Genomic DNA, 19,137 nt, shown 5'->3' with positions numbered 1-19,137 from the left:
ATTCTGTTGTTCGTGTGCTGTTCGAGGCATGTCCTGTCGTCACAGGAAAGTGTGAAATTGCGAGCGATGCTAATTGGGAAAACCGTTGTTTGGGTTTTGTCAGCTCAAAATGAAATGCCCATCACTTGTGCGGGCAACAATCAACTGGATGTACGTACATATTTTCTATTGCACATTTAAAGGCAGATAAATTGTTCGAATAATTCTTAAATGTTTAAACTTGTCAAAGCAGCTTAAAACAATACGGATCCAAGTAGTGTGGGTAATTACCCATTTGCCAAAACTTTAAATTAAATCCTTTTATCTCATAATTTTCTTTTGCTAAGCCCATCAAAAATCATCCAAACTTTGTTTGCTTTTAATTAAAATTTCACAGTTTATTAAACTTAAAGCAAGGCTGTGGCCCAGTAGCAGCAGCAGTTGACCTTGTCAAGACATTTTGCATATAATTTAACCTAGAATCGATTTCTATATATACATATATTTAACGGACCTCAGAGGACAGCGGAGACCTCCACAAAGAATTGCTCGGAATTTTTTGTTTTGTTTTTGTTTGACAGCAATCGTTTACCACTCAGAACTGTGGAACTTGCGGCACGGGAACTTGGGGAAGTTTTAATGAGTTGGCAAATGGCATTGGCAATGCGTAGTTGGATGCTTGCTTGACACTTGGAGCATGAAATCAAACTAATTAACTCAAAATTTGCACATAAATGCTGAGCAAAGTTTCCCCATTGGGAGCCCTCAAGTTGGCATTTTCATGTGATTTTCCGCTTCCTGCACATGATGATGGCACTGCTGCAATCGTACACAAGTGAGCGATTGCCCCAAGCCTCCTTCTTCAGCTACTTCAGCATTATGGGGCAACACATCAGCAGCGATGAATGATTATTTACTTTTTTTCTCCCAGCATCATGAAGAAATTAAAAAGTTTTCTTTTTTATCCATAAACCCAGCAAATGGTCTACAAATTGCTCCCCCAACGCCAAAGTTTTTTCAACATTTTTCGCGTTCCATTTTTCATTTTTTGTTTGACTTTTCATCCATTTATTCCCCACAATTTGCATATATTTCTTTTTAAATTGGCATCGAATTTAATACTGGATGTGTAACCTTTCCAAATTATCTGTTTATCGAGCACTTTTCATCAGATTTTCTTTTATTTACTATTTTTGTGCCATTTAATGGAAATTTACATAAATCTGGTCTTTAAAAAGATATGAAACCGGATCATAAAAAGGGAATGTTGCACGTATGCGGATATGTTCGTGTTATTCGACGATAAAATATGTAATGCACGGATTTTTCGATGAAGAGATTTCCCTTTGATGTTGCCCCAAGGCAGGAAGCCAGATTCAAAGCCAAACTGGTGTCTCTTGAGGAGTGGCTAATATTTATTACATTATGTATGTATGTACATAGTTTGTTTGTATGTGCCAGACGCGTCAAAGTTCTTTGGTGTAGCATCGTAAAATAATAAATAAAGAAAAACCATTGCATAAGTTTTGCGCTTGACAGAAAACTCTCAAGCGTTGGGTTTTATTTGATGGCAGTCAAAGGAATGGAAACTCAGGAATGCAGGACTACGAGTATCTGTGGGCTTGTCTCTGGTGCTCAGTTATATCTGTGTGTGTGTGTGTGTGTTTAGTTTGTCAGTTCGTAAAATCAAAGTTGTGTCTGACAAAATGTAATAGATTTTTATTGCCGGCGGCAGTGGTTTGCTTCATCTAGTCACCACTTCCATTTTGTTAGTCAACCAATGCGACTTTCTGGCTCTTTGCGCCACACACCCACATAGGCACACACACACACACACTGACACTCATCTACACACAGACAAACACACACAGGCACCATATACAGAGCAGTGGCAGTGAGAACTTTCGCATTTTGTCGGAAAATGCTTTTAATCTAACAACAAAGTTGCAGGAAAACTTGTCCTCGAGTTTTAAGGTTTCGTTGTTTTTTTTTGTCCGCATGGCAGTTGGAATTTTCTACAAATTTAACTCGTCCTTGACACGTCGCCAAAATCCTAGGGATGTGAACACAATCCAATTTAACTCTGCCACTGTTTTAGCTAGGCAAATTTTCCAAACGAAACGGCGACAAGTGTTGAGTGGCAAACGGGAAGTAAATCAGAACTTTGTTGAAAGTTGGACATGAACTTGTTTCCTAATGAATTTAATTTCCTTCAAGACCCTCCTGGCCTGTCAGGAAAATACGCATAAATTCAAGTGCCAGCGGAAAATTACGGTTTGAAATATATATTTTCTTTAAAGGCAATACAAATTAATTAACGCCGCGCGTCTGAGATTGTGCCCTCAATTATGATGGCAGGCGCTAGGGCAGGCACTCCTGACAGAGTTTTGTCAAAAAAGAAAAAAAAAGCGAGCAAAAAATCAATACGACAGCTAATGGGTGGCAGTGGGTGGGATCTCGGCCTTGGCTGTCCGACGCGCTAATTTCAAGAGCCTTGGGCCATAAAACCGTGTTGAGGGAGCACAAAGCTCTAAAAACCAGCAAAAGCGAACCCAAAGACGTTGAAGCCGGCCCATAAGTAGCTGAGGATTAGCCAAGAGATCTCCTCGTTTCCCCCTCGCTTTTCCTCGCTCTTTAAGTCGCTGTCTCAAGGAGTCAGTATGTCTTTTAATTAGACGATTTCACTGAAAATCGCAAAACCTCAGCGCTTGATTGTGAAGGTACCTCGAAGGTCTTGGAGCTTGCCTATAATAATAGAGTCCCAAATGGTATCGCTGATTAAACTCTTGATTTAATGGCAAATAATATTGAATGGGCACTAAAAGGGGCGCATGGATTCGATTTTCTATGCCAAAAGGGATGAAATATTGCATTTGGGAGTTTATTTTGGACTTTCGAAATGTATTTTTTATCTGAAGATAAATAAAACTTCAACCCAAGAGCAGCTCTGGTAACTTGCCTTAATATTTTTGTATTTATACAAGGCAGTGCTCTGGTGAGCGGCCACCGAAACTAACCATCTTCGTCTTGAATGTCTCCTTGGCCACTTTATTTGGCCTCTTGCATTACTTCCGCGTCCTCAGGTCCGGCCTTCGACGTGTTTCCTTTTGGCTTTGGCGCGTTTCCGGCCTCCGCTACATGGCCAAATAATTAAAATTCAAAACTTGGCAGCGGCATTTGTGCATTAATAAATTATTTGAGCCGAGGTCCGGGCACTTGGCGACGTTTCGGGTTGTTGTCCCTCTGCCCACTTAAAAGTCATGAAAATAACCAAATATGCAGAGAAAGTTTACAGCAAAGGGGAAGGGGGAATGGGGAGGGCAGGCAAAATAAGACCAAGTTTGGTTTTCTGCTTTTAGTTGGCCATTTGATGTCTGCTTTGGGACTGGATGCATTTGCATTTCTAATCATTGCGTTCTCGGCCTCATTCCCTTCTACATTTCCTTCCTTTTATCCATTTATGTGCCATACCCAATGCCATACCATTTGCCCAACCATATTCTCCGCTCTTAAACCATTTTCATTCATTTTTGATGGCATTGAAATGGATTTGGTTATCATAAAAAATTTCCCAGGGACAATAAAGGAGGGCGAAACAATTGAAATCTGAAAGGCTTCAAACTGCTTATCGATTCAAATGCTCATGCTGCGGCACTGCCGCTGGCTGGATGGTTTTTGTCATAAAATGCTGAAATTTGTATCAACCGGCAGGAGCCACACCAACCTCCCATCCCCCTGTGTTTTTTTTTGGGAGCTATTGCTGTCTCTCAGTGTGCGGCAGAGATGGGGGAGGAGCAAACCTGAGCGGCGCAGCGTCCAAGCGTGCGACCCATAAAGGAAACCTATTACATTTTTTTATACTTAATGTGAGGCATTTAAAAAAGGAAAGAGCGGAGCGTAAATGGAGGGAAAATGTGTGAAAGGATGTTTGAAGGTCATGCTTTAGTGACCCGCCTGCTGCGGACCGATAAGCAGATGCTCCCGGCTTATTGATTGACTAGGGAAATGGAGCGGAGCCAACGGTTCCCGCTTCCCTCTACCGCCACCGCTCCCGCATGTCGACAACTGCTAATTGAATAATTTGGGGAGAAAGTCGAGCGAAAGTCCCATACATTTTACTTTGATAAACCCATAAATATCGCCATCATCGTCAACGAGAACATCATCATCGATGCATTGGGCACCGGAAATTTCAGACAATATTTTTTGGGGCCAGCCGGAAACCGTTAAAAGCGAACATCAGGTGGCTCCTGCGCACCATCGACAGCCAGTTCCAGCCTCAGCCTCACCTGCTCGAGGGCTGTGTCCTGGGACTGTGCCCAGGGATCACATTAAATGATTTATTGGTCCTTGGTCTGGACTGCGTGAGTCCCCTAAAAATTTCATAAATTTCAGCCTTCAACCTGCTAGCGGCTGGCTGCTGTCGGCCCTGCCCCGCCATGCCCTACCCTGCGCTTTATGGCAACAGAATACACATAAAGCAACAAAGTTGTTCAAGAAAAAAAGTCAATAAATGGAAAGCTGCTGTATTATATATGTACCTATTGTATATTACACATTGTTGCTCTTCTGGCTGCTCCTCTTGTTCATGGGATGGTTCAGCTGCTTCATCAGCGGTTGAATACGCAGGGTTTTGGGGCTCGTTTGAGTTTGCAAATTGCTCCGAAATCAAACATCAAAGTTAAAAGTGCTTATTTTGTATATTTTGCCCTGTTCTTTGTTTATTTTGGGTGCAATTTTACGCCATTTTGCATTGTGCTGCCGTTCTGCGAACATGGCGTGTAGATACTTCATTGAAACACCACCAGCTGCCAACTCTTTCAACTTTAAAGTGGATGAATTGATTGAATGTATACATTTTCCGAGCAATGCTTTTGCCATTCATTCGAAATTGAGAGACGTGGCTGGAAAATTTCATTACACGCTCGTCAAAACGTTTCGGCTTGGGACAGAACAAATGAATTTAATTAAATATTTGAGAGATTTAATCGAATTTCAATTGGAACGCCGCATAAATGCCATTCACGAACTCTGCCACCGATAATTGAATGTATTCCCCGGTATTGCCAAACCAAATGGCATTTTAATTACATTGCCCGTCACACGATTGCCATCTCTGGCACATGGACCTATACCAGGTAGGACAGTGTGTACATAAATATGTATGTGTGTGCACAAAGAATGCAACGTGTGGCAAATTGCAAATTCCATTCCATGCGGCATTGCAGTTGGCAGCAGAACCTATATTCTATAAAGTTGTAGTATAGTCTCCCATTGTGGACACATGCAGCTGGCACTTATCTCTAGATGGGGGCACGGTCACCCACACTTTCCTCCAGCTTTCCTCTACGTCTTTCACTTAACAAGTTCGTTTTGCAACTGACCTGAACAGCATACTAAATTTAATAAAATAGAACAAGTTTGCGAAAAGCAATTCAAACTAGAGTCCGAACAGTTGACCAGCTGGTGGTGCTTCAAAAAAAGCTTCAATACCGACTTGAATTTACCTGAATTGAATGAGCGTTGGTACATGCTCGCAAATCACACAAATGCTTTTACAGAACAGATGCTAGCAGGATATTAGAGACTTAAAATTTGTACACTGACGAAATAAATGTTCGATTTTCTGAAATAAATCCTTTATACATTCAATTTAAAATTTTAATCACAATTCTGTGTAAGCTACTAGTTGATTCAAATAGGTAACACTTTATTTGTTTCCGTGTGTGCGCACTCATCTATTGAATAATAAATTATATTTATCTTAAAACAAACGAAAGTTGTTGAAAGTTCTTTATTGAATAATCTGTTTTAATGAACTTTGATACTTATTTTGGGTTTGTGCAAAAATTGAGTCAGCTTTAAGCTGACTATCAACATTTCTGTACGTTCAAGCATAATTCATATTAAGTATTCACAAGAATAATGTTATAAATGCTTGATATTATTTAACAACTTTATTTCTAAGAAGATTAAGCACTCAGTATCTAAGCCTCATTAGGCTTAATCACTTAATTAGTCTAAGGCTCGCCAGCGCTTGGTTAAATGCTCTTTGTTGGTGTTTTCTTTGCCAATTTAATATCAATATGTATCGCTTTAATGCATTTTCATATACTCCGGCACTAGGCAGATAGACTTGCACGAAATTGTGCCGTAAATTACCGAGAAGTTCAAGTTCAACATCGCTCATACGGCACGCTGGTCGCAGCTGCCTCTTCGTGTGTCTATCGCCTATACGAGCAGTCTTTGGACTCCTACTCCTTGTGGGTGCGGTGATTTATTTTCATTTGCCTGCACCAAAATACCGTTAAAGCGGCTAACAGCAAACATTTCTTGTGACAAATTCGAAATTTATGTGTTTTACGTTATAAATTGTGGGGCAGGAGCCGACGGTGGTCCCTCTTTTCCACTCTTATTCCTCGTCTTTCTCTGGCTGGGTGTGTGCGAGCGACATGCCTCTGGTTTCCTGGAGTTTCTTTTTTTCCGGAACGCCCTCCGCCGTCTCGCTTCGCTGACTTCGTGACTCTCGTTTGGGGGCTCTCACTTTAATTTGCTTTGATTTTGCATGAATTTTCATGCCAATTGGCAGTTAGGGACCCCCTTTGCCCCTGCCACACCTCTTCTTTGGGACTCTCAAAGCTAATTTGCTTACTGGTAACGCAACTACGTTTTCTCTTTTCCTTTCTGACGCCCCGTTCCTTCCACCCCGACAAATTTAAATGCGACTGATTTCCTTTTCCGTTTCCGGGGCGGCCATTTTATTTAGACTTGTGGTTTATTTTTGTTTTCTTTTTTGAAACCCTTTGGTTGGGTTTGGAGCTGTGGTTCATGTGGGATTTCAGATTTTTACTTTAATTTGTTGCTGTTTTTGTTATTTTTCTTTAATTTTGCACAGCCGCAATGTTTTTTCGCCGTATTTTTAACGATGTCAACTGAGGTTATTTTAAAATTCATTTACTGTCCATGGCAACAGAGGGAAACCCATATACAGATTACCACGTGCGGACGTGGCTGTCGATGGCAGTTAACAAGACTTAAAGCCGGTAAAATGTTCATTCTCACGGCTATGCGCGGCTCTCGTTTCCCCATTGTTTCCAGTTTCCCCTCTCCCAATCGCTTTCCTTCTCGTTTTTTAAATGCCAGTGAGGAATTATTAATGGAGTTATGCGAACCGAAGGACGAATCAATAATTCAACTCGAGTGTGGGGTGCAGTGGGTGTATTTGTGTGGGTGAATCTAATCGAATTTATTAGAGCAGTAGCAGAATCGTCTCATGTTGTAGAATAGCCAACGGCTGTGTGTTCTGTGCGGTTAGTTATAACAATGTCAGGGCGATATGGCCCTGGAGGGTCCACACAACATGCCAATAATGACCATCATTTATGCCATGCGAAGCGGTATGTTTGAATTCTATTGTGTAGGGGCGGCCTCTTTATCATCATAAACATCTTCATTGTTAGTCCTTAACTTTCCCCACGTGCACCATTCCAAATGGGAATCGATTAAGACTTTGTCAGCCATCTGTTGGAGCCATGTACATAAAGTTACCTCCGATAAGGAAGGGATAAGGAACGGGTTGGGACTCAAGGGTAATAAATTCATTAATCATAGGAGAACTGCTTTGCGCAGATTATTTTATTGTATTTGTTGTTTGATTTGGTATTTTTATTGTAACCAAATATGTATAATATTGTTCTCGATCGTGTCGATGTAAATCCAAGAAAATTCGTTTTCCAGCTCACTTTTCCGAGCAAAGCGAACAGAATCCCTTTGTTGGGTGTTCCATTGAAAAATTAAAATGAGAAAAATACCGCAAAACACACATGCACACACACAGACACAAAACCCACTCTTCTACACTAATACACAGTCATAAACACAGAGCCATTGACGTTCGTTGGCACAAAGCAAAGCCGCAATCGAGAAGAGGAGTGGTGCGGATGCGGCCCATGGCATGTCCATAACATCGTCCATATCCATACGGTATCTGTGTGAGTGTATCGGTAGTTTGTTTTGTGCTTTGTTCTTTTTATGCCGTTCGAAGACAAAAAAAAGTAAGAAAAAAGTACCCTTCACAAACAGACAAAAACAGAAGCGAAAGTCAACGCAACTCTGAAAGCATGCCAGGTAATTTCATTATTCAAATACGAGTGTGTGTGTGTGTGAATGTGAGCTAGGGAGAAAGGACCTCACTGACTGACTGACTGATTGACTGACTGACGACTGACTGTATGAGCGAGTGCCCGGCTGACAGTCCGACACACTTTGTTCTGTTGAAATGGACCACAACTAGAGTCCGGTCTAAACAATGCCCGGCAAAAGCAGACACTGGGCCGTCCATTTCCGGTTACTTCTGTTTCGATGCCTTGTTTATTTGCACTTCAATTAATTACACCATTCAGCAGTCGGAACTGCCCCTTCCCCCATCGTTTTTCCCCCACTGCCTGCTCTATTAATTGCAAATTTCATGCATTCTTTATGGTAATTTTCCTCGGCTGGCGCCCGCAGCTTTTGTCAAATTGTTTTTCGTGCCTCATTAAGTGGCTCGCTCTGTTCGCTATGGCTATCTCGGCTATCTGCGGCGGCCAGAGCCCTGGAAGGCAGAGGCCTGCGGCGGGGGCGTTTAATTTATTTCAGATGACTTTTGATTATTTTAGCAATTGGATTTATGACCAGCCATAAATAAATAAATATTACGTGAGACCACTAAATTTTATTAGCTGCTGAAATGCGTTTAATTTGTATTTAACCATCTGGAAGTTGGAATAATTAACGGCCATAAAAAAGTGGCAGCAGCGATATGCAAATGAGCATGGTCAGAGATACAATTTATTTATGCATGTACATACATAGTGCTATACATACATACATAAGCGGAGACCTTCTACTAATCCAAAACACATTGCTGGTGCCTGCCCATCCAATCGTATCTACGCACAAACCGCAAATATCTCAACCAGGAATGGGTCTTGCCGCTTCGAGAATTTCGACAGTTTGGCCAGATCTCTAAAAATCAAACCCCAAATGAAGACGGCAGTGGCATATGCCAGGGGTCACAACTTGTTGGGAGCAGCTTGCCATAAATTAGCTTCTTGGCCCAAAGAATTTTGGGCGTGCCTCCCTGACCATTTACTTAAATTTTCCCATATTGTTTTACTGTTGGGCGGGATATAAATTCTGCCGTTTAGCTTCATTCATCAGCCATGTATCTGCTCGTGTGTGATGGTGCGGGAAGAAAATCAATATACATGTGGGAAAACGGAGTTCTGGCTTTCCCAATCCCACTTTTTGACAGCAATTAATCAGAGCCCGTGCTTGCGTGCAATTAGTGATGCTATAAAACGCCATAAATTGCTTTAGGCCCCCTTCTAACGAGAACTTTGAGAAGAACACGGGAATCCTTTTTACGAGGCTCGCGCATGAAAAATTCAAATCACTTGATTAGTGGCAATTAATTTGACCTGCGCCTGTGCGTAAATCACTCTGACAACTGGCAAAGAGTCGGAGAGGGCTCAGAAAACAGACATGTTATGGGCCAACCCATAGAGCCCTTAGGCCGGATTGTTTATGCGATTAAAATACGGAGATAGTAACAAAGTTATTGGTCTAGTTAGGGTAGAAAGATGGATAATCTCATATAAACCTTTTGACATGAGCATTCGGTTCGATTAGATCAGCTGTTGCCATTGAGGAAGAACAACATAACGCGGTGACATCACAATCTCATCGCTGTATAAACCGAACATAGTTATTTTGGGATTGCGTCACAGGAGCTCTTGTTTATAGCCCCAGTTATGGCGGGTGTTAATGGCTCGTTTGCGTGCCCCTCCGCCACTTGGATTGGCCTTCCATGTCATGTTGTTGGCTGGCTCTTGCTTGGTTTCGGCCGGGCCAGTTCAATTTGCAACTAATAGAATTGTCACTCACATATCGCAGACATCTGTTGGGTAGCTCGTTGGCTGCCTCTCGTACAATATTTGTCCACATTCAGGGAATTCAGTGGGTGACTATCATTCACCGCAATTGTGTTGTGTGACAAGTGTATTTGTCATTGGTGGCTCAAGTTGAAACAAAGCCAAGGCCGGGAAACTGGAAATGGCATGTACTCGTGTTATGCGAAGGAAAACCCACTGGCTGGCTGGCAGTGGGCAAATTTGAATTCATCTTTTGGGCACTTTTTTGCACTGCCTGGCAAAGGGAAATGCTTTCATTTGGAGCTGCCGCAAAGCATTTCCGCTTTGTGGCACTCACATAATGTAAGCTCCGACTGTTTGTGGTTGTGTGTTTGTGACAATGAGTGATGTTCCTGTTCATGCGTCTTGGTCAACGCTAAGCGACACACTGGCAACAAATTGCAGCATCAAATTCTGTTTTGTCATCATGATGGATGGCCGCATATTAACTGTCTAATGCATACTGCAATTATGAAATTTTAGTGCTCTATTAGCTAATAGTTGTGTGTTTACTCTAATCAGAAACATCTACAGGGTCCAGATAAAAGCAGTGCCATTATCTTATCTAAATGTACTACCAATAAAACAATGGTGTATTTGAAACACTTTGCTGATGCATTTCTTATGCCTAAACTTAGAATTGTTACTTAATAATCTCGAAAAATGATTTTCAATATTTAAGAATTTTCACTGCGCATGCCTCTGTGACGCAGCGCTCTCTTGCTCTGCCGCGCCACTCTCTTTGTGCACTATTTGCTGAGCGCTGTCTCGTATGCGCCGTTTGGCAACCGCTACATCGAAGCCTCTTTAGCTCAGTGGTAGAGCGTTGGTCTCGTAAACCAAAGGCCGTGAGTTCAACCCTCACAGGAGGCAGGTTTCTATGTAAATGAAAATCTTTTTTTTTTTGTTATCTTTTTCACTCTTTATTTCCACCGTTGAAGTTTTAAATTCTTCTCATATGTTTTTCTAAATTTTCCCGAAACACATTTTAATACATTTCCTTACATTTTCTCATGCAGCTCATACGATAAGTCACGATCTGTGTGATAAGAATCTCTCTCGTGCTCCCTCTTTCTCTCTGAATTTACTCGTAGCGCAGAGCGGGGTGGGTGATATAAGGCATTTGGCGCCGCTCTTCGCAGTGCCTCTTTAGCTCAGTGGTAGAGCGTTGGTCTCGTAAACCAAAGGCCGTGAGTTCAACCCTCACAGGAGGCAAGCTGGACAACTTTAACTAGTTTCACTTCTTTTTTTCTTTTTCTTTTAAATATTATTTAAATATGAGGGTTAACTATTATGTACATTTTTCATTACTGCCTTTGAGAACACTCAGATGTAGTTTGTTTTCTATTGCTGGTCCTCAAGAACCCTCCCATAATTTAGTATTTCTGAAGCCTATGTATGGGGGGTTGATTAAGGGTTGAGTGGGTTAGTAATAAGCTTGCCATTTGGGCCGCAGGAAAGCACATTGCGTCAAGGGCATACCTAACTACTTCTTGAGCCCTCTTCTGGGCTGGCCCCAACTGTTATTTTATGACTGCCCACTCGCACACGCAGTGCAGGGCAGGGAAGGGCAGGGCGTTGCGCACGTTTGGGCCTTTAAAACTAACGGCAAATACGAGTTGTAAATAGGGTTTCGGGGCTCTGTATGGTGAATGATGCGGTCATTATGTCTTTGCATTTGTGTGGGTGTGAGCATATGGAGAACGTGCAATGATTATGTACATACCACATACTACATACAATATGTACAGACGTACTTATGTACATATGACCCGACACTTCTGTGTGTGCGGTTCCTGTTTGTTTTGGTGGGAAATTGGAGCAAATGCTTGTGGCGCCATAAAGAGCGGAAATAACAATAAATTTAAGCAAATTGCGAAGATGGAAACCAGTATCTTACCCAATCAAAGATTGACCATGGAATCTACTGTCAATGCCTCTAGATAACCCCACTGCCTGATAATGAGTATACATTTGTACATCCATTGATGATTATGGGGTCGCGAAAAAGCAGAAACTCGTACGCTGCTTCCAAGGACTTACCGATGCCTGACAACCTGAAGTGCGTAAAGATTACCCCCATTTGTCGTTCAAAATTGGACCTGGACACAACAATGAAACGTTTAACCAAACTTCTCGTCTTTTGAAGGGATATAACAATTTTATTGAACTATTTTGACCTTAAGTTGCTTCTTGGAAAAAATGGACTTCATTTTGTTTCTTGGAAAAGCATTTAAAATATTTTTTATTATGTTTGGTTGTCAACAAAATGATAAGTCCTCGAACTTGCCAGATGATTGTTTTTTTTTGTACTAAAAGTATTTATGCTTCAACGTAACTTATCTTGTCTAATACCAAGCCCAATACCAAACAGTTATTGCCAAACGATTGGGTGTATTTTAACATAAATACTACTCTGGGCGACAGAGCAAGGCAATCCCTTAACAGAAGATTAAAGACAGGTTGGTGCTCAGATCATGCCATAGCTCATGCCATGATTGTGACCACTCCACAACCGGCTGGGCTCTTAATTAAATGCTCAAGCACGCTAAGCGCCTGCCTGCCTGCCTCAGCCATGGAAATTGATGTGTTAATTGTGCCCCGGTAAAGCATGCCACACATTTCAAAAGGACCGACGTGGAAGACAAAACGACGGAACTGGGTAACCACACGAGCTCCAAGTGTTGGCATTCTTCGATGCGTCGCCACTAAATGAAATGACATAAATTTAAAGCATCCTGCCACGACCTATGCGAAATTTATGAATTAATAAGGCACGCAGGCGACAAGTTCGGTGGGAACGCCTTGCGCCTTTTTATTTGATGGCGCCCAACCCGTGTGCATCGACTCAGTTGAGGGCCGCTCTTCTCATCCAGTTGAAACTAATTGAAACTGACAGGGTGCTGGTGCCAGTGCCAGTGACGGGTGCGGGCGCTTTTCGAGGCACTTTTGTTGCTGCAAATGATGATGACGACGACTGGGCGGCGCACAGAGAGGAAATGTTAATCAGACGGGGCCAACTTCGCTATGGCGAAATCAAATCAAGGTAATTTACCGTAAGAGACAAAAAGGCATCATTTCATTTCCCTGCTGTCAGAAGCTCGCAGCACACACCCAGGATGGCCCCGACCCGAAACACTTTGTATGTGTAACTCACAAGGGTATGATGTGTTCACGGAAAAGTATGTAACAGTAGGAGGAATACTTCAAAATAGATGTTCCGATCTGTAAGTTATGTGTAACAAATCGAAAGGGGTTTTCCATTATCCGTATCCTTAGTAGCGGGGATCACATCGTCTGTTCATGGTTAAAGTAGATTGGTGCCTCGTGGGAGCATGAGTGGAATTGGTAGGCTGGGTGGGGAAGCTTGAGCAAGCCAAGCCAAGTATTTGCTCTGCAATTTATATGCGCACAGCAGATACCAAAATTCGGTCTTCCTGGAACTGAATGGATGTGGAGTGTGTGCTGTGGAGTGGATTCTTACTGACTTACCTTATCCGGAACCCACACTTTGCATATTGTGTACATCTTACGTCCGTACAGTCAATATCCGACAACTCTCTATCACTGTCTCGTTCCCCCTCGCTCACGCCAAAGAATATTTTGCTTGTTGCTTAGTATGCAGATGGCGAACGGCGCGCTGTGTTCGCCCTGTGTGCCTGTGTGGGTGGGCTCCATTAAGGCAGTGCATTTCCCATTGGCGCCAACTTTCGCCAGGCCTTTTTTCTGCTTTCGCTTTCGTTTTCCCTTTGCCTGATTCCTTTATTGGTATGTATACCTTTCTGGCTCTGGAGCGCACTTCAACACGCACAAACACAAAATAAAGAAAATTACAAAAAACAGCAAGAAAGCATTTTCCCTTTTAATTTCAACATTTCTCTGTCTTGCCTTTCCCTTTGCCCTTCCCTTGCCGCTGACTGTGCAGGACCTCTGACAGCAGCTCTACCGCCTCGCAGAAATGACTGTTGCCTGCTTTGAATTTAAACAAATGCGGAATTGTTGCTGCCTCTTTAATGGTCTCCTCCATTCATCTCTTTGACTTTTAGCTATTTATAAACTCGGCTTTGTTCCCCTGCCAACGTTTTGAGACCGATGTTTGTTTGCCTTGTTGGCCGCAAAAACTTTTGTTTGCCATTGTTTGCCGACTTTTCGCTGTGTTTATTTCAAATGTATATTTGATTCCTTTATGATTTTGTTTACATTATTGTGTTTTTGTGTATTATTTTATTTGTTTGCTCGTAAATTTTAATGAGCTGTCGTAAGTCTATATATTTTATTTACCCGCCGTCAATGTCAGAGAGTTGTGCGATTTATGCCACAATGTCAGAGAAAGGAAAATAAGTTTACGGGGTTCACTTCCCAGTAGCCCAAACCACATGCGATACATAAAATAATCCTACGTTTTCTTTGTTTTCTTTAATTTATTGTTGGTTTTCGCCTGTTGCAAGTTATACCTTCTTACATACATACATATGTTCATACTTGTACATACATATGTACATATGTATGTGTGTTGCTTAGTCGCACTTGATAGGCTATTTTAGCAGTTTTACTCTTTGCGCTTTTCTAAATACATTTTACATTCGGTTTAGTTTAGTTTAAATTAGCTTTAGTTTTAGTTTTTAATTCAATTAATAATACAATACGCGTACATTTCCGTCCCATCTCATGTTCTCGACTTGGATTCAATTACATATAATACTAAACATTTATAAGATACTTTCAATATCGACAATTGTTTTAATATATAATTAGGTATATGTATAGATATATATGTATGTATATATGTATGTGTATATTGATTCATAATATCTGTGTGAGCCTCGTCATCAGTGTATGTATGTATAATGCAGCTCGATAGTTTGCTCATGCACATAGCCAAGTTATTGTTTACGATTACATTGTACGTACATATGTACATATGCAATTCGATTTTTAAACAATTTATCCGCGTATTTTTATACAATTTGCTCGCGTATTTATTTTGTGTGTGCTTCAATTTTATTCGATGCGCCCTGCTGTTTTCATTGGAGTTCACCGCCGGGCGCATCACTTAACAAATATTGGAGCAGATGGAAATGAGATCAACAACAAACCAAAGAGGGGGAAAGTGCTGAAATATATGTATTTCAATGAGTCTGTTGAAGTCGCTCTCAAAGTGCTGAAAATCAATAATGAAGAGGGGCTCTCTAACGTTCAGCAAATGTTATTTGGGTAAAATGTGTTGTATTCCCATCGGTTTTTGGAAGTACTTCGTGTCCATTTGTTTTTGGCATCTCTCATTACAACTCACCAATAAATCGAAGTGGTGGTGGTGTTTCAAAAGCATCTCATATGACAATCACACCCTTGTAATTGCCTTTGCCTGACATTTAATACTTCTCGTTGTCAGAGTTTTAGTTCCAGGAACAAAAATGAGTTTCGTTTAACCAGAAAGTAAGTAAACAGTAGAGCTCTATGCTACTGGTCGTTCTCTGTGGCTGTCATCCATCTAAATATGTCCACATTTTTGGTTGATTTATTCGTAGCATTCCGGAAATCGGAAACACTTTGGATAGCTTTTTGTTGCCTAAGAGTCTGTCCTGTGACAGCCCTTGTAAGATATTTGTATTATAAATATGCTTCTAATATCGATTTGCGTTTGAGTTTTATGTATTGGGGGTTTGGCTTTCTGCATGGGCCTTCATATTCGGGCGCCAGATGTTTTTTGCCTTTATCCTATGCCGCTATGTATACAGATATCTATAGTATTTATGTTGTTTTTCCAAGTTTCGACATTTATTAGGCTAATAAAACTTTAAATTTACCATTTTTCTGTTACCATTGTATGCCCCGCGGTACTGGAGCTTGAGTTTTGTTGTTTGTTTTGTGTCTTCTGTTTCTACAATATTTCGTTAGTTTCAGAGAGAGTAACCCGTATTGTTCAAATTGTTGTTCAGTGTGGCTTGAGTTTGTTTGTTTAAGTAACTAAATGACCATTTATTCGAATATTCCCTACTTTATGGTCTACTGTCTGTGGCTCGTTCTCTGTTTCTTATCTCATTTCACTTCCATTCTTCGATTCTGTTTTATGTATTCCACTCGTTTTGTTTATTCTGCAATGCATTAACGGATTTTGGGGCTAATAAAATGTTCGATTTGCTGCTGCGTGTCTACTGCCCGCTCTCTGCTCTCTGCCGCTGCCAATTCATTTTCACTTTGTTGTCTGCTCGTAAATCCAAATTCGTCTTCATTCATCAGCGATATTTATGCGCAGCAGCTCAACATATCAAATTTGATGGGTCTCTGCCGCTCCCCCCGGACATTAGGAGTGAAGCTCGCATTTAATTAGCAGGCAAATCGAAGGAGGGAAGATAAAGGAAACAAAACGCAGATCTTCGAGCTTAAGTTTTTCTAAATAATTGTCTAGGCTTAGGGGTGGGTGTTGTGGATTGTGTTTGTTCAATTGTACATTTGAAATGTTCCCATTTGTATAGTAAGTATATCGAGAGGTGGGTTGAAACTCAAACCTTTGGATTCTCCTTGGCTTTGCTCTGCTCACCAACTGTTCGTTGCTGTCCAATTTATGATCTCCTATGCGCATAATGGATGTCTCATTAAAGCGTAAGACTGACGAGGCAGGCAGTACAAGGTCGCACGGACGACAGGATGTCGATGTCGCTGTCGCTGCCGCTGTCGATGTCAGCTGTTGGTTGTTCTTGTTGTTACGTCGTTGCCTGTGGGCCTCAGCAGAATCCAGGACATAACGAAACACTGAAGGATAGAGACAGCTGCTTGGGTGGGGGCTGTGGGGCTGTGGGCTTAACGTAAGGGGCATAGTCGGCTGATGGCCTTAATCCCGGATGAAGACAAACTCATTGTAGTGGTTCCAGCGGTTCTCCTCCGTGTCCACGCCCGGCTTGGGCTCCGCGGCCGAGCCAGCCGTCCCCGAGCCGCAGCTGCCGGCCAAACGATATCCATGATCGTGCAGATTGTCAAAGGCCTGCTCGATGAAGCAATGCTTCAGGAAGAAGCGCGAGGTGTAGCGGTCGGGTCCGCCATGGTCGGGATCCCGTGACTCGTTTAGCGTGTCGCCGAAGATCTCGCGGCACTGGGCCACGCGGCCGCAGACCAGGATGCGGGACAGCTTGCGGAACTTGACATCTGCCAGGCCGTCCTTGCCGAACTGAAAGCTGCCCCGATACCCAATGGTGATGCAGCCGGGCGGACGCGCGTCCCGCTCCCCGCGTATACAGTCCAGCATGGCGGTGAGCTTGAAGTGCTCCGCCTCCCGCTGCAGGCGCTGCCTTTCGCGGAAGCCCTCTGGCAGATTCAGCGCCTTATCGCGCAGATAGTCCAGGATGTAGCGGAAGAGGACGCCGTCGCGGTCGAGGAAGTAGCGGCCCTTGCTGTCCTTGGCTAGCGATTCGCGCCCCTCGCCGCTGAAGAGCTCGTGCAGCAGCGAGGACTTGTCCTGCAGCAGCGTGGACAGCGTGGTCGTGTAGCTGACACCGCCAACATTTAGTTCAATCATTTCGGACATGCTGCGGCCTGTGGAGTGTCGGTCGTCGGTTGTCGGCCGTCGGTTGTCGGTTGTCGGCCGTCGCTTATTGCAGTGGGTGAGCGTTAATTGCTAATTAATCTGTGGCACCTTCGCGCAGCCACCAAACACGCATATGGCAGGCACGTACACTCCACCCACAATTCTCTCAAGTTCACACAGTTTTTGTTTTGTTTACAGCACTGTTTACAGCCCTCTCACAATGTGTTTTATTTCGCTTGCTAGCCGCTGCACGCGTCCGCACTCGCTCAGCTCTCGTGTCGAACTGTGGGATGGACCTGCTCCTGGCCAAACTTCTGTGCTGTGCGGCCTCTGCCACTTTTCACTCGCCCGTTGGTGTTGGTGTACATTTGTGTGTATGCATTGTGGAAACATCTCAAAGAGAGAGCGAGAGAGGGAGCACTGTTCTCTCTCTCTCTCTCGCTTCTGGCCTGCGCACTCGCTGCGTTTGTTTTGATATTGGATATTATTGTTTAACAAGTGGTTAAATTTAAAAAATGTGCACGGATATTTGTGGCATATGCGTGGGAAGGGTTGCCCACCCGCTCAAATGTTATTAATTTGATGAGGGTTTACGTGGGTCCGCAGGGCGTATGCTTAATGGCCAATATGCCGGATTACCTTCCGCCGATTCAGTGTCTCTGTCTTAGCTGGTAGCATGTTGACTTTCCTGCTGGCTGGAGATGCTTGGAGATGCCCTTTGAGGGCATCCCACTGCCAGAACATTAGAATTCCGAGTACGTAGAGTGTGTTCATTTTTTGAGGATTTTCACCCGAGCAAAGTGCACGTCCCTGCCATAACTAATTTTTGTGTGTGGCATACTTTAAGGCGTCGCACGCACACACACATGCTCGTAGTTCATGGCTCGGCATGCCAACTATTCTGTTTCTCTTATTTTGGGTCGTGGCGGCAGCAGCAGGGTCACAGTGGCAACAGGCGCTGACAATTTGACACCGTGACACTGACATTAACATGCCACAGCAGGCAGCCCAGCACCACAGCACCACAGCACCCCATCGCGCAGTGCCTCCGACAATGCAACTGGTTGGGCTGCCTGGGCTAGTTTTGGCCTCGTGCCAAATGGGCCACCAAGGGCCTCGTTTCCTGCAGTTGAGGCCAGACTGCCTGGCAGCTCACCTGTTTGCTGTTAACATTTCATGAGCCCTGTTCATAGGCAGGCAGGCAACTTTGTGCGTAAGTCTCGTTGCAAGTTGAATCAACAACAAGAGGCACAGCGAATTCCTGGCTCAGTCTCATACGCAGCTCGTTAGCCTACGCTCTCTCTCTCCCACTCTCTCTCTCTCTCTCTGACAGGCCTGTTATCCCCTTGAAGTGGCAGAGAGTGGGAGATACACTCCAATACACGCGAGCCCATTGCTAATTGCAATGAAAAGAGAGTCGGGCCTGGCAGCAAGTGCGTTCAACTCACCCAAACCCCTTTTGCGGTGCCCTGCCGCATGTCTGTACTTGTTTGCCCATCTCGACCGCTTGCTCGACTCATTTCCGGTTCCTGATGTGGTCTCTCTCTCGCTCTCTCTGTCATTCCCTCTCTTTCACTCGCTGCCTAATGCGCTTCCTTATCAGACGCCTGCCCTGCCCTGCCTACGCCCGTCCAAGCGACTGTCGCGGCCATGAGGTTTGTGGTTTTTGGCACGCACTAAGAT

At 43.3% G+C, this 19,137-nt stretch overlaps 1 protein-coding gene and 2 non-coding genes across 3 annotated transcripts; 2 read left to right on the top strand and 1 right to left on the bottom strand.

Annotated features, from left to right (window-relative positions):
• The first annotated feature begins 10,733 nt into the window (after window positions 1-10,733).
• Trnat-cgu lies at window positions 10,734-10,805 on the top strand. Its single transcript has one exon. It is a non-coding gene; the product is annotated as a tRNA-Thr (tRNA).
• Window positions 10,806-11,075: 270 nt separating this feature from the next.
• Trnat-cgu lies at window positions 11,076-11,147 on the top strand. Its single transcript has one exon. It is a non-coding gene; the product is annotated as a tRNA-Thr (tRNA).
• A 4,477-nt stretch (window positions 11,148-15,624) lies between these two features.
• On the bottom strand, window positions 15,625-17,758 carry LOC117897839 (BTB/POZ domain-containing protein KCTD12). The gene is made up of 2 exons (XM_034806905.1): window positions 17,523-17,758; window positions 15,625-17,487 (listed from the first exon to the last, which is right to left on the bottom strand). Exon 2 carries the CDS (start codon window positions 17,452-17,454, stop codon window positions 16,765-16,767), a length of 690 nt encoding a protein of 229 aa, XP_034662796.1. The 5' UTR covers window positions 17,455-17,487; window positions 17,523-17,758; the 3' UTR covers window positions 15,625-16,764.
• Between the last annotated feature and the right edge of the window lie 1,379 nt (window positions 17,759-19,137).

Source organism: Drosophila subobscura, chromosome O, assembly GCF_008121235.1.
Source record: "Drosophila subobscura isolate 14011-0131.10 chromosome O, UCBerk_Dsub_1.0, whole genome shotgun sequence".
In the NCBI taxonomy this organism is placed as follows: Eukaryota; Metazoa; Arthropoda; class Insecta; order Diptera; family Drosophilidae; genus Drosophila; species Drosophila subobscura.
The sequence above is the reverse complement of the archived record's forward strand: the minus strand, read 5'-3'. Positions and strand labels throughout refer to the sequence as shown.

What these genes read in the sequence shown, in the direction of transcription:
- LOC117897839 (XM_034806905.1), bottom strand. Translation starts at nt 17,454, where the DNA reads ATGTCCGAAATGATTGAACTAAATGTTGGCGGTGTCAGCTACACGACC.